The 15,682-nt window shown below is 43.6% G+C and overlaps 1 protein-coding gene across 5 annotated transcripts in view; it reads left to right on the top strand.

Annotated features, from left to right (window-relative positions):
* Window positions 1-15,682, top strand: part of NCOA7 (nuclear receptor coactivator 7) — a 1,122,006-nt gene that overhangs the window by 766,375 nt on the left and 339,949 nt on the right. For all 5 annotated transcript variants that reach the window (XM_078648931.1, XM_078648932.1, XM_078648933.1 and 2 more), the window contains one exon: window positions 9,187-9,371. In XM_078648931.1, the coding sequence (XP_078505057.1) occupies window positions 9,187-9,371 (185 nt within the window). The remainder of the gene's footprint in view (window positions 1-9,186; window positions 9,372-15,682) is intronic.

Genomic DNA, 15,682 nt, shown 5'->3' with positions numbered 1-15,682 from the left:
ATTTTACCATTGTGCACAAAAGTTTACATATGAAATAATGGCACCACACAACCTGTGTGATTAATCACACAACAGAGGGCAGTCTCACCAGGGATAGTTATGATTGGATGTGCATGCTTCTCCTATGAAGTGGGGGCCTTGGGTAGTTGCAGCTGAGGCCACACAGCATTGTAAAGACTAATATACAATGAGCATCTGTAAAAGTGGTTGTCAGCAAATCTCAGGTTCCAAGATTACTGCTAATTCTCCTAAAGAAGATATATTCAATTTTCTTAGCCATGGGCCCATCTGAGATAAGTGACCCTACACTCCATGGAATCAAGACAAAGGATGCGGTCTGTAGACGAACCACCAGCAACATGCTGGTAGTACGATTACCCCTATTAGGTGTGCCAGCATTGTGGGACAGTAAAATCACAAAAGGTAACAAGATCGTTCCCCGACACAAGAAGGTAGTGTGCTGTTCACTAAAAAGCCTGGACTAGTTGATTGTGTCAGCAAGAATACACTTGTTGGCACGGTTTTCAACTACCAACATCCTATCTCAAAGACTAGCTTCGTGCAAGCAGAGGCCATCACATGTCCACATTACAACTTTCCTTCTGGCAGGACTGATGAGTGAGTAGTGTGTCACTTTGCACGAACACCTGTAAAAGGCCAGTTGAGGTGAAAAAGGGCCAGTCATGTGATTCATTTGCTTCTGAAAGGCTGATATAGTTGGTTCAGATGAATTCATGTATTTAAAAGATGAGGGGAGCTGGGCATATGTCAGGATCAACTGACTGCCCCGACTGTTGCAGAATTAGTCCTACATCAGTCTGGCCTTGGAAAGAGAGACTAAGCTGGGGCAGAGTCACCCTGCACTGCAGGAGTGTTTGGAAGACCCCAGATACCTCTTACCATTACCATGGTGAGCGTCTAATACAGCTGTGCAGTTTTTATTTTGAATCCTGTACTCTTTCACTTTCCCTATTGCTGTTGTTGTAGTACTTTATTCGATAAAAGGATTTATCATAAAAGTAAAAACCAATTTCAAGTACAAACAACCCTTAAAAGTTCATACGCAACAATATACAGATCTTATAATCAATAAAAACAATATATACAATAAAATTGAACGAACCAGGAGGGCCATTAAAAAACAGAATAGCAGCAGAATCAGACACAGTTAGCCCAAGTTATCTATTGGTACCCTCGTTTGAGATCATCTTTATCTGGTTTGATCGTATCTGCCAGGCTCTTCCCAAATATTTCGCAACCCCACACACCAAAGCCAAAGATGTTACATCTGTTGTAAGAATGCGTAGGGCGTTAAGATGCCGTCTGAAGCCCAACTCCCTACAAATCGGCCTAAGCCATCGTCGTCTTGCCCCCCTATAGGCTCTACAAGCGAACATGAAATGGGCTAAAGACTCTTTGGGGTATGGGCAACAAGGGCATGAAGTATGGTCGGGCAGGGAAGATCTCCACTTCTCAGTAAATAAGTTTAGTGGTAAGCTTCCATACCTGAATTTTAGGAAGAGGGTTCTGTCGCTGGGTGTTTCCATAAAATCCAGAAATGGTTTGAGCTTTCTGACAGACTTATTGTTCAGAAATTGGTCGGTCAGGGGTCCCCGCCTTTGCCCCTCTAGTTCCTCCTTCTGGACCCAATCCCAATACATTTTCTTAACAACATTTTTTGGTGGGGGGATTGAGTCCGCCAGAGCTCGCCCAATCCTAACCGCATGACCAACTCTTTCAGCTTGCTCAGCCATCGGATCGTAACACAGCCGCCCAAGCTGATAAGTTCATCAAATGCTGCGGTGTAATTTGCTAGATCTGTTGATCTTCGCAGACGCACCCAGAACAATAGTGGGCGCAGGCGGACCATATCCTTGATTGAGCATCTGCCCAAATCAAGAAAAAGTGGCTTTAGAGGGGTTGAGACTGGGAGCGAGACTAGATCTCGCAAAAACGTATTCTCTGCCCTTACCAGTTCTGGGATGTTCTCGAACCCCCAGAGTTCGGAGCCGTAAACCGCTGAAGCTAATGCCTTCCCTTCAAAAACCGCCAGGGCGGGGGCTACGGGTCTGCTGGTCGAGCCTCGGTGATCATCGTGCGATGGCTCCTAACACTCTTTTAAGGTTTAGGAGCATTTTCGAGATGTGGGAATTCCAGGACATTTTATTATTAATTCTTATTCCCAAATCAAATGCCTCGACTACCTCCAAGGGCGCCCCATTGAGTGAGATGTTTAGCCTTTTTGCTTTTTTAGATGAGGACAAAACCATCAACACCTCTAAAACAAAGTTGATGGTTAAGCCACGCTCATCACAAAACAAGCTAAATTTGTCCAGGAGTTTCTGGAGGCCCATTGGGGTCTTAGAGAGCAAGAGGGTATTGTCTGTGAAGAGGAGGGTAGGTGTTTTTCCCCCGCCAGGACTGGGGCATCGGCCGGGTCCCCCTTCAGATGGTCCACCACCCCATTCACAAAGAGGGAGAACAGGGTCGGCGCCATCACACAGCCCTGGCGCACCCCCCTGTTCACAGTTACCCCCTCTGTCAGCTCTCCCTGACTCCCCCATCTAATCTTGGCATAATTGCCCTTGTGTAGTTTCTTTATTAGTTCAAGGAGATAGATCGGGAAACCCATGTTATGTAGCACCTGCCACAACTTGTTACGGGGCACCAGATCGAATGCTGGTTTCAGGTCGATGAAGGCCAGGTAAAGGAAACCCCTCCCGATGGACACAGATTTCCAGAAAACCGCAAAGAATCTGAAAACCTGGTCCATCGTACCCACTCCCCGCCTAAAACCTGCCTGGAAGTGTGACAAGATGTTTCCTTCCTCCAGCCATGCTCCCATTCTCGAGACAATGACCCTGCCAACTACCTTCTGCACCACGTCGATTAAACTAATCTGCCTGTAGTTGGCAGGGTCTCCTCTGTCCCTCTTCTTGTATATTGTCACCACCTCGGCCGCCTGCCACAACTCTGGGACATCCTGGCCCTGAACAATTAGGTTCAACAAGAGACTAATATAGGCAGCCCAGGTCGCTGGGTCGTGTAAGAGTAGGTCGCCAGGCAGGCCATCCGGACCGGCACCCTTGCCTGGGGCCATGTTTTTGATGGCTCGCTCAACCTCTTTAGGGGTAAAGGGGTCAGGGTCCAGAGGGCTTTCCAAGCTAGATTCCAAATAGGGCACCGCTATAGGCTCTAGTTCCAACTCCCCGGCCGCATCACCACAATATAGGTTCGAGAAATGGGCATGCCATTGTTGTGCGGTGATGTGGTTTACAATAGGATCCGAGCCGCTCCGGTTAGAAACGTTAATTAAGTCCCAGAACTTAGTTTAATCTTTAGCTTGAACTGCAAGTTTAAGGTTTTGCCAATGGTCTTCCTCCCATTCCCGCTTTGCCACCCTTAAGATGTTATTGTAGTCCTTTCTGGCCTCTCTTACTGCTTCCGAGTTTTTTGACCGTAGTGCTAAAGATATTGCCTGTCTCTTTAACCTACACAGGGGAGTATACCATAAATTTCCCTGCTTTAAACGTTTGCTTTTATGACTTCTTGGGACATTTGTGGAGAAAAACAACCCCACCTTCTCCACCATTTCCCTGTAAAGGTTACTTGCCACAGAGGTCTGTTTAGTGCCCAGGGATACATTGAGAGTATCAAGATCTATATTCCCTAGGTGCACTGTGTCTTTAATGCGATCTAGTGTGTCTTTTTGGCTTGCAATCCTATTCCATTTAAGTCTGCGGTTGCAGTTGGAAGGGACTACTTCTTTTGTTTAGAGAAGTTGGACTTTGGGAACATCCACCGTAGCTCCCATCTAATTTCCATACATACTGGGTTGTGGTCACTATCATGTGATTGCTTAATCTTCATATCCACAAGATCACCCCAAAAGAGCGTGTCCAACAATAAATAATCAATCCGCGATGGGCAGCCAATTCTGTTGAAAGTATTGGCACCTCCTTGGTCAGAAAGTGTTCTTCCATTGAGAGCACGCAAATTAAACTCAACAGTCAGGGCATTAATTTGAATCGCCCTGGGTGACCACTTTTTGATTGGGGGTAGGCTCAGCATGGGTATAGAGTGTTTTGCATCCTCCTCGCTGGTTCCCAACAGATCATCCTCACTAAGGGGCTCAAAAGTACAATTTAAATCTCCTCCCACCAATACTTTAGCCCGTGAATGGATACCTGCCAGGGCTGATTCTAAGAGCGATATAGTGCCCGATATTTGGGCCCCCAGCGTGCCTCGAGCATACACATTAAAGAGCTCCACCTTCTAGTTATTCTGAGGCCCTTTGATTGTTAAGTGTAGAATGTCTTCCGATCCTGAGTCGTTCATTTTAATGGACCAATTTAGGGCCACTTTAACCCAAATAATAAGGCCACCTGCTGGCCGGCCTTTACCGGAGCTTGTTGCTGAGATAAAAAAGGTGGTATACCCTGACTTATATAGGGGGGTCATACTCCACGTTTCCTGGAACATGCAAACGTCATAATTGGAAACTAATCCATTCCATTCCGGGATTACCATTTTTTTCTCAAGGCCTGTGATGTTCCAGGAAAGGAGCTTAATGACTTTTGCAGTCCTGTTCTCCACAAGAGGAGTGCCCTGATCTGTTTGGCCGTTAGATGCCCCACCAGAGGAATCTGGAGACAACTGCACAAAGGGTGTCAAGAACTCTTGCCTCTCAAGTGCAGGTGTTTCTACAGGGGGGGGCAAGGTAATGTCACTATCACTGGCTAGTCAGTCTATACTGTTGAGCTCCGAGACAACCTGTTCCCCTACAAAAGACCAAAGTGGCATATGCCTAATTTGATTATTAGAGTGTTTGGGTGGGCAGGACTGAAACTCAAGGGCCAGCTTTCCCTATTTCACAAATCTCTCACTTCTGATAGGTACATCTTTCTGCAGATTTCTCACCATGTAAATAGCCGTCCAGGTGTGAGAGTGGTCTGGAAAACCTTTTCCCAAGCAACACCTTTACAGTGTCATCAGGTGTCACCATGCAGCTTCAGTCACTACTCCGCCTGCCAGATGTGACCATCAGAGTATATTAGGTGCCTACTGCATGGTGGTATCTTGCTTTCCAATGTAGGTTTGAACCGCTCTGTGCTTAATGGCCATAATTCCTCTGAATTCTGCCAGCAAACAGATACATTATCTCCAAAAATCTTAGGGTTTAAAACCATGTTGCAAAATGCCACAGGACAATATCCTTGCTGATATCTGTATGTAGCTGGCAGATTGTCGTCCTCAACATACCCGGCGAGATGTGAAATTTAGTTTCCACCTGTTTGGATGCCTCTAATCATATCCAGAAATGCGGCCTGGACTATATAGATGTCATGACTTCATACATTGGCACCGTCATTCTACTGTGTCGTCACGCCTGGATGTGTTACACTACCTTCTTGGGAGATGTGGAGGCAACCCTTGTGAACATACCAGATGATGAGCGATTGTTTGGAGAGAAGGCTGACTCCTTCCTAGTACACTTCAAGAACAGCACTGCAACTGCTTGGCCGCTAAGCATTGCTTCTTCAGTGAGTCAGATCCACATACAGTATAGAACATAAGTCTCCTTTTCGTAACGTTTCCAACCAAACCAGATGCCCCAGCAAATGTACCGCTCCCTTCAATGCAGGGGTGGATCTAGGGAAGGCCATGACCAGTAGCACATCTTGTCTCCTTTGCACTCTGGTAGCTTTGCTGCCTCAGAATATTTCTCCCTATGCCCTTTCTTCAAGTACTATAGTCTTCTAAGCAGATGGTCCACCATTTATCTACAAATTGTGAGACGATCACTGAATCAAGTGGTTGATCATAATGGACCACTCTCTAAGGTTCCCCTCCATCCCTGTTGACCACACTCCTTCAAGAAGTGTGTACTCTAGCATATACCTCGATTTAGTAGGAAAAGACCCTTGTCTTTGTGAGCAAAGGTGTGATGGAGGTGGTGCCTGAAAAAGAATTAGGCACAGAATATACTCCTTATACTTCCTTGGCCCAAGATTAACGGTATTGGAAACCTATCCTCAACTATTACATCTTGAACATTTTGATTTGACAGGAAAAGTTCAACATGATCTCTTGGAGCCAAGACCTTGTGGCCCTCAGCGTGAGGAGTCAGTTGGTGTCCGTAAACCACCAGGATGCTTTTCCAAACTGCCTATCCTCCCCAAACACAGGTTTTACTTTACCTTATGTTCAATGTGTTGTCACAGCACTATGGGTTCGCTGTCCTACTGTTCAAACTGGTAACTGCATCACACGACTTTGCTTAAGTGCTAGAAGTTGTGGAGGTTTTACTGCATTTGTCTGGAGTTTCTGCAGTTAGACATCTTGCTCTTAAAAGCGGAGAGCTCAACTCTGGTTAAGGAGCACCATATTCTGGGATTACTCTTCTCCACTCCTTGGAATTTACTGACTATCCCAAAAATCACATCTCACTCCATTGCAGAGGTTTCATTAATATGAGCAGTGTGGGGCACGACTCAAAGGCCTCCCCCCCCTTTTCCTATTTTCTAGGTGATTCAGAGACTTCTGACTCAGATCCACCTCACTTCTGCCTTTCTTACAGCTGCCAGATGCATCAAATTGATGCCATGTGTCAGAAGTGGCATGATGGCCCTCAAGTGGTGCCTACAAAAGCAGTGGCTCCAGCATCAAGTGAGCCTCTCTGCTTGGTTGCAAAGATTCCATTCAGTTTATCTGGATCTGCATTAAGGAAAGGACTCCTCCAACCTAGTGCCATATGCTTCGTAGACACAGGCTCATGTATACCTCCTTGCTGGGCTACAGTACCGATCTGAGCAACATGATGGTGTGCGAGTTTTGGTCTTTGTCGGCGCGGTCTCTACCCATAAGCGTGCTGCGCCATGTGTGGTCCATCTTTCTTCTGTGGTGTTTCGGTCTCCCTTCTTGGAGAGCATCAATCAGATTCTTTCAGCCAACACTACCCCCATCCATTATATCAACCAATGCAGTGGGCTTAAATAAATTTTGTTACGGGTATATTCTGTATCGCAGTGGCACAATGACCGGGAGGTTCCTGGTAACTGCTCACCTTTCAGCCTTGCCTTCCTCAACATGACTGTAGATGCTTACTGGAGGTCCATGAGTAGAAAGTACACCCAGAAGTGACAAAGGTAAACTTTTATAAATTGAAGTGTTCATAATTGGATATCTTTGCCCAGTCTGTAACAAGAGGTGCACTCCGTATTGAAATGAATAAAATGAAATGAAAAGAAAAGGGGTTTTGTTAAGCGCAACAGCTGCCCTGAGGCGTCCAGGCGCTGGGACTAGGACAATGCCTAGGACTAGGACAATGTATTGCACCATGGACTTCTCTTTGAATGATTCCCCCATGAGATGCCTCCTGGGTCGGCTGGCCTCGTGGCCTGCTGCATGCATTTCCACCAATTCAGCTTCTTTTGAAAGTCTAGCAGAAGGTGCAGGAGGATTGCCCACAAGCGATCTTGTACAAGTCTCTGGAACAAATCTGTTTAGTGATGATTTTCTAATGTTCTGTGATTTACATCACCTCTTGAATAGCAAGGTCTGACAGTTGATACATTAAATGGCTAGTTGGCCATTGGCTTTAATAGTTTCAGCACATAGGGTCTAAGAACTTCAAGCGTTTCAGTTCTTCAACTTGTTGTTAATCCTACCCCCCATTGATTGGTCCTTCGTACCTGCCCATCCTTCCTACCAAAGGTGGTAGCTGCCTTTCACATGGCTTGTCATTTACCTTTCCAGCTTTCTTCCCACCTCAGCCATCTGAGGAAGAGGAGCAGGTAGGTACACCGAGCCCCAGATAGACAGTTTCCTATTAAATCAATCATACTTGACTGGTCAAGGTAATTGATAATGTCTTTTTCGACTTCGCCTGAAATAAAAAAGACAAGGTGGTGACCAAATGCACCATTTTAAATTGGGTCATTGTCTATATCAAGATTTGCTACGAAGTGGACAAAAAAGACCTTCCGTCAGGTATACATGCCCATTCCTTTAGAGACTTGGCTACTTTTACAGCTCTTACCAGAGGCGTTGTGGTGGATGACATGCCAGTTAGCCGCATGGTAATCTCTGCATATTGTTTTGATAAACATTACTGCCTCATAGCTTAGGGGCACTGTGATGGGTGCTTTGCCTGGGCTGTGTTTTCATTACTTCTTTGATTAAACAACACTACTCCGTATTGCCTCAAGTGAGTTATTGTTTTGTTACTCATTCATAAGGTATGTAATCTGTGGATATTGTATCAATTAGAAGAAAACGTGTTTTTTGGTGGATTCTTAATCTTCCTGCAGATTTCTCACCACCCCCCCTCATCCTCTGACGAGTTTGTGCTGTGCATAATAAGAATCAGTGGTATGCCAATAAACTATGTGCTAGTCTTATTGCTGTTGTCAATGCACTCAGTTCTTCTACTCATGCATTGTTGGGGTAGGGAAAATGTTCCTGGTACTGATCCCAGCACATTGGTTGGCACATAATATACTCCAACCTTGCATTGGACGAAGGAGCCACCCGGTGATGCTGGCGACTTAACAGATGAGTCTCTTGCCTGGAAGATATTTATAAAATGAGGAATCTGTGGGAATGCTATGCATCTACTAAACGTGTAGCTAATAAAGGTAAGTAACTTTCTTCCAACGAGTTGCCTTAATGGAGGAAAGCTTATTAGTAACCAGTTGTGCTCATTGTTGAGTCATTAAATACGTTATTTGCACTTTGCCTGTAGGGTATATTTCCCCGTATTTTTTTCTTTCTACAGGTTATACATGGATGTAATTGACTTCTCCCAAAAAAAAACTTCAACAACGCAAAAATGTGTGTTTTGATTATTCTTGTAGGCAAACAAAACTTTCTGTGCTGTGTAATCGTCCCACAATGAGGAGGATACGTTTAATAGTAGGAGGGGTACTGTAGGTGCCCATACAAAGGATTGGCAAAAGTGGGCTTTCAGATTGCATTGCAAAGGAAACTGAATCCACATTTAACCTAATGAAGTTCTCTTGTGAATGTTATTCACATGATTTATTGGCTTGGGTTGTCACTGTCAAGTAAAAATGCGTTTTTCTAAAGCCTAAAGGAGCTATGCAGAAATGTTTAATGTCATATAATGAACGACTTCCTTAGCAAGATAATTGATAATGATATGCGTTTTTCTTCTTTTTTTAGGGCGTGGTAGGTGGCGTTATGATTGTTACACCCAACAATGTCATGTTTGACCCGCACAAGTCCGATCCACTTGTAATTGAACATGGCGTTGAAGAATATGGTCTCATCTGCCCCATGGATGAAGTGGTGTCTATTGCGCTTTACAGCGACATCTCCCACATGAAGATCAAAGACGCCCTACCATCGTGAGAAACTGTTTATTTTTAGGTTTTCTGTTCATTTAAGGGCTCTTCGTTACAGGAGAAATGTGATGCGATTCTCTTCCACCTACTATTTCCTGTTTAAAGCTTTACGCCGTTCTCTCAAATCAAACTGTAAGACATCCACTCCCACTTCCTCTTCTGAGACAATGTCTACTATGCAAGTTCGCATTCTAAGCTTTTACATGATAAATATTCAATATTGTCATTACTTTTTTGATGGTAGTGGGAAATATTTATACACAGTGAAATGTTTTAAAATCACCCACTAAAATCCCCAAAATAGTACAGTAATTTCCAAAACGTATGAGTCCATGTTACTACTTAGTCATCTCACACATAAATACCGGTTTGCATTTGAAAAAAAACACCAGCACCTTTGAAACCTAACATCTAAATTAATCCTACTCAACAATGTCGTAAAACAATCTGAACACCTTAAATTAGCTTTTGACTGATTTATTGGAGAGTCTGCCACCATTTCGTTACATCGTGTCCTTGCTGCTTACACACTCTGTTGGCTCTTGGAATGGGGGAACAAGTCTTAAAGGTGATGCAGGAGTAAAACTAACACCTAAATGGAATAGGTGTCTCTTGTCTATGATCCTTACAATCTTTAAAATGACATTGTTTTTTCGGTGTGGTAAATATGGCGCGGGCAGTCCACATAGTGGACATTGACCTAGTCCATTTGGGATTCACCAAGACTCCTGACTCTATGGTTAAACAGTTTTCTTCTGACACAGTGCAAAGCTTTACAGAGAGGCATGCTCCAGGGAAACACTGCTTTTTTCCAAAGGAGGATCTGTGTATTGAAGCTTATAATGGCATCGGTTATCTCTGTCCAGTTTAAAGCACCGGGAAACTAGCACGGCCTTCACCTCTGCTAGATTTTCTTTTTTGCCCATGTATGTCTAACGACCTGAAAAGCTCACGGAACCAATCTTGTTCTCTCCTGTAGCACTTGGAAACCCTTCTTGCTCTCCAGATGTTCGTTGATTCCCATTTGACAAGTCCTGCCTGTTCATCACAGGTGTAGGATGTTCCCTAGTTTGTTGTCCATGGCTCCAGCTGGTTGGCTTCCTTGCCCATTTAGCATTGGGAGATTATCCAATAAGTTACGTTGGGCAATTAACTTAAATAATTGTTGGTATTGACTTCTGAATTGTGCAGTGACCTTGAGGTCAAATTTAAACAGAAGTCCAGAGAGTATCTGCACATTCACAAAATTGGTACCGCACCACTCCGTGCTACCATCCATCATCCATGAGGAAAGGTAAATCCTCCTGCAACTCCTCAACATAACGCAATGTTTCAAAACCCTCGTATTCACAAATTCTTCATAAAGGGTCCTCCGTAACACCACGACTGTCATATCACACCAGTAGCAATATGTACAAAGTTTACCCATCCGGTTGAGCATAATATTTTGCTGTTCTGTTATTTGTAGATCATCCCTTGGATAATGTAATTTTGGGTAAGAAAGTTTTAAAAAACGCAAGACCTGTAGGTGTGCAGGAAAGGGCATAAACATGGAGCTTTCTTCTGTGCACTGTTTCTAAAATACTCCAAGCCTTACCCACAAAGAGCCCAGCCAATCTCTACTATAGCAGTCACCTTACTGCTTCAACTCACGTAAAACGCCAAGGGAGAGACAAGGGCTGTACATGCTCCTACAAGCCGCATTTGGGATAGAAAACATCACAACATACTCTCTCCTTATTGTGTTAATGGTCACTTTACAATGATGGGAATGAGAAATGCACATCTGGAATATAGCATTACAGCCTATTCTCATTTCTATCTAATACAGTGTACTAACTACACACACCCACTTTTACATTCCATTTTATGGATTTACCAGTCATTCATTCCCTTTCAAGCCTATCTTTCATCATATATAAAATGGGTTGTCTTCTTCCCCCTCCTTAATTTCCAACCACTCTTCATTACCTTCGCAAAAACAAATTCAGACTTAAACCTGAATACGCCCCCCCCACACACACAAACAAGCCTTCTGTAAAAACCTTACCAATCTCCTGATATTTGAATCAAACAGTTTTCCCCAACATGAACAACTAAAACCTCTGGACAGCCAATTCGGTCCAACACTTTTTAATTTAGAAGCAGCTTACCGCCCCCCCCCTTCCCACTCAAATCCCCTTGCCCAATTTCCACATTGCATCTGTATTCTATTAATTTGAAACTAGAGCTGCTTTTAGAAGTGGGGCCTCTTGGCCAGTTTGATTCCCTGCACTTTTCAAAAAGGAATGCCCTTAGATGCAAATGTTCACTCTCCTGTCACTATGCACAGGCACACTCTGCAAGACTGCCACAGAACAGAAGCAAAAAATGGAAGCTTGAGATGTGAGGATGAAAATAGAATTACTACTTGTTAAGCAATCCCCATAAATGACACGACTTTCCCACCTCTCTAGCCTCCCATATAAATCCCTCGTAACTCCTAACTAATCCTTTAGGAGCCCAAAACATATTAATTGAAAGTTGTCCCCTGTAAACCACCTCCCCCTACCCAAAATAATATCCAAAACCCACCACCAAGTACACCTCAGCCAATTTGGGGTAAAGCCATCACACTTCACCAGGCCACATAATTAGCGTGTCAGTACTATAAAAGTAATCAGCATAACTTGACTCTGAAACCATGCTTTGGTGTGAATCTGTATGTGTGTGTGTGTATATATGTATATGTGTGTGTATAGGTGTGTATATGTATATATGTGTGTATCTGTATGTATGTAAATATATATATATATATTATACACGTTACTTTTTCCACTGAAAAATCCAAAGGTTACAGGGACATTGTAGTTAGGCCCACATTTCACTTGCACAACCAATGGAATTCAGCAGTTCTAGTTACCTGGGCTACCTGTACCTTACATCCCTGCAATGCACTGCTTAGGACCTCACTTATTACATCAATCATGACCTGGTCAGTGACATCACTGAAGGTGTTGGAAAGTTTAATGGACTCACTTTGTGGCAGAGTAAGTATGTCTAGGCCCTTGAAACTGTCGAAAGCCTGAAAAAAAAGGTTGAAGTGGGGGACCAAGTGAAAGACACAGATGTGTCTATTGGCCCTAGAGCATCCTACCCCCTGACACAATCTGAGCACACACTCCGAAAGCCTCCTATTTCAACAATTCCCCTGCAGAATCTGACCGAAGCACCAGGAAAAGGGGGGGATGGGGGGGGGGGGGGAAGACCATCTCAGAAAGCCCACCGCCTAGGACGTGAGTGTTGGGGCAATGTAAATTTGGACACAGAGGCGTGCCATCTCTGATAAGAACCCCCAATACTGCCTCCTGAAGGGATCACTTTTTGGAAGATGAAGTGATTTGCCCAGAACCACAGGATGTTGAGCATCATTGCCAAGACTCAAACCCAGTTTCCCAGGTCCAAGATCGACCCCTCTAGCCGTAAGGCTACATGTTCTTATGATGTGGTGAAGGTAATCTTTATACACAAAGATCTGGTGGAGGGCCTAATTGCTATTGATGCACGGGCAATTTGTAATGCTAACACCCAAATCTGAATCGAGTGAGTTCATCGATCCTGAAGCTAAATGTAAATTTGCAAATAGTGCTATCAAAAATGACCAGGGAAAAACTGAACTAAGGGAGTTCAATGGAACAAATTGACTGGTGGGAAAGAGTATACCCAGAATTAATTCAAGCAGGAGTAATTGTGAGGGAGAACTGTTGGATTTTGAGTTTATCTAATATACCCACGCAAATGTTCAATGGAAGGTCGTGTAGCTTAATGGAATGTAGAAACCGTGATCTCCTTTTAAGGGGTGAAGAACGGGAAAGCCATTGAGGGTATTAAGTAGTAGTCACTACTAGTAGTACGTTTGTTGAATCCCCCAAAATATGTGCCTCTGGTAGGTACACTGAAGGCCCACTGAATCAAATGTAGCAGGGATTAGTAAAATGCTGTCAGAATCCGATTGGGAACAATTTTTAGAAGGCCATAATATTTACATATTCCAGGAGACTAGGTGCACTGTTTTATTTAGGGATGGATTTGCATCTTTTTGTATCCGTGTGGCACAGTCCGGTGGGGAAGACTCTCGGGGTGGGGGTGGATTAGCAATTTGAGTCAAGATCTTGCTCCAATGCACAATTAGCCCTATCGCTATTAACTCTTCAGATGTACTTGCAGCTAATTTGGTGCTTTCTTCAGGTATATGCAGTTCAAGATTTCCAATGTATATAATCCGGTAGAAACTCGCAATGTGGGAAATGTGTTGGACAACACCGTTTCCGAGTTAACTTGAAAAAGCTCTTTAATAGTGTCTGGGGATTTTAATACAACCTTCAAACCCATGACAGTAACAAACCCAGTCCCCACTGACTTGACCTCAGAATAAGATAGGCAGTTGAATATCCTGGACAGAACTTTCTTCTGTGAATTGGTCACCCAGACCAGCGGAAGCGCTTGCACACACGCTCCATTTTGATCTACGATCGGCTAATGGAAGGACACCCTCAGACAGGGAAGGCTAGATTACTTTTATTAGACTGGGTCACTAGAGTCAAATTGACTATTTTCTAATTTACTAAAGCCTTTAGTCTTTTCTGATGGATTCGTGAGTACTGGAGAGGACCGACCATGACCACAATGCTTTGTCTTTGACACTAGTGGGAAGTATGGCAGAGAAACCGCAGATCAACAGTAGACTGGCTATCCGGGACCTTTCCCACACTAATAGCGGCAAAGCCATTTGGTAGAATTAGGTTGTTAACCGCATGCGTGCGGCGGCTTTTTTCGCGCTGTGCGGCTTTTTTTTAAAAGCCGCGTTACATGACTAGCTGAGCTCGTCATGAGCATGCGAGCGGCGCAACTCATGACGAGCTCAGCTCGTCATGAGCGTGGAAGGGGTTAAGCATCTTAAAGTTTTAGACTTGGCTTTCAGGGAGGTTAAGGTGAAAGTCGAGAACTTAATCTCCCTCCCCCTTTTGCAAAGAAAAACGGTATTGGATGATAATCATAAAGTGCTGTATTCACTGATTAGGGAACAGTTATCCCAAGATAAATGGGATGATGGTAATAACCAAAGGAGGTTGCCTGGTGTATATACTAAAGTACACAGGACAGCAAAGGTATAGCATCCAGCAACAGCCAAATCTAAATGTAAGACTGATTTGATGTGGTGTAGATCACTTTATTGGAGATAATTGGCCTAGAGAGCTTGGGAGAGTACCTTTTGGGAAGACCGGCATGGGGCATTGTTAGCCAAAGATAATAAATCTCTTCAGAAACAAGCATTAGTTTGTGCCAAGGGAACCAAGAGAGATCTGGAATATTGTTTCAACCACAAGATTGGGTAGCCCACTTTAGCAATCTATACTCTCGTAGAATAGATCGGGGTCAGGATAGTGGGTATCCATTGCTTGACTCCGACCCAAGTAAGTCAAGTCAATTAGCATTTGACTTGAGTGAAACTTTAATAGAAATTTACTCCTGTTTTGCATCTTGAGCCCAAGGCCCGACAAGATGTCAAATGATCTCTACATGGCCAACTCCAAAGTGTGGGGCCCTTATATAAATGTCCTTTCCTGTGCAGTTCTGCTTGGTATGGAGATTCCTGCCTCCTGGACAATTGCCCAGATCCTACCAATATTCAAGAAGGGGCATTTAAATGATCCTGGCAATTATAGGCCCATTAGTTTGATCACTGCTGAACAAAAGATAGTTTGTAAACAAGTGATTACCCATTTACAAGTTGGATCAAAGAAAATTATGTTATCAGATTCCATTCTGGCTTTAGAAGCAATGTTAGCACTCTTGACCAGGTTTTTTACTTCACTTGTGTTTTCCGGAAGACGTCAATCAACAGGGGCAAACTACTTCTTACCTTCAAAGCTATTGAGACTTAAGAATTAGAAATAACAGCTAAAGGTTTATCCTTTCCATGACAGTTTTGAGATATGACAGAGCAGAATATTTTTTTTGTTTGTGTTTGTGCGTGCGTGTGTGTGTGTGCGTGTGTGTTTTAAATGAAGCAACACTTTTTAAAGTTAGCTTATTCAATAGTTCTGTATGAAGTTTTGCTTACAATTATTTCATTGTTCATTTTAATGACCGGAATCTGTGCTCTTTAATAGAAAACGTAGATGGGGTGCGTTGTGTAGTAAATAGTAGAAAAGAAATTGGAATAAATAAACGCATCTGTATTTGCAAGACATGTTTCCATTTCTTCCACATCTGCCATATTTATCTTCACATTTGATAATCCCTTTGTTTTATAGTCCCCACATGAGTTGATG

Source organism: Lissotriton helveticus, chromosome 6 (genome assembly GCF_964261635.1).
Source record: "Lissotriton helveticus chromosome 6, aLisHel1.1, whole genome shotgun sequence".
Classification (NCBI taxonomy): Eukaryota; Metazoa; Chordata; class Amphibia; order Caudata; family Salamandridae; genus Lissotriton; species Lissotriton helveticus.
Note: the sequence above shows the minus strand (reverse complement) of the source record. Positions and strands in the feature narration are given on the sequence as shown.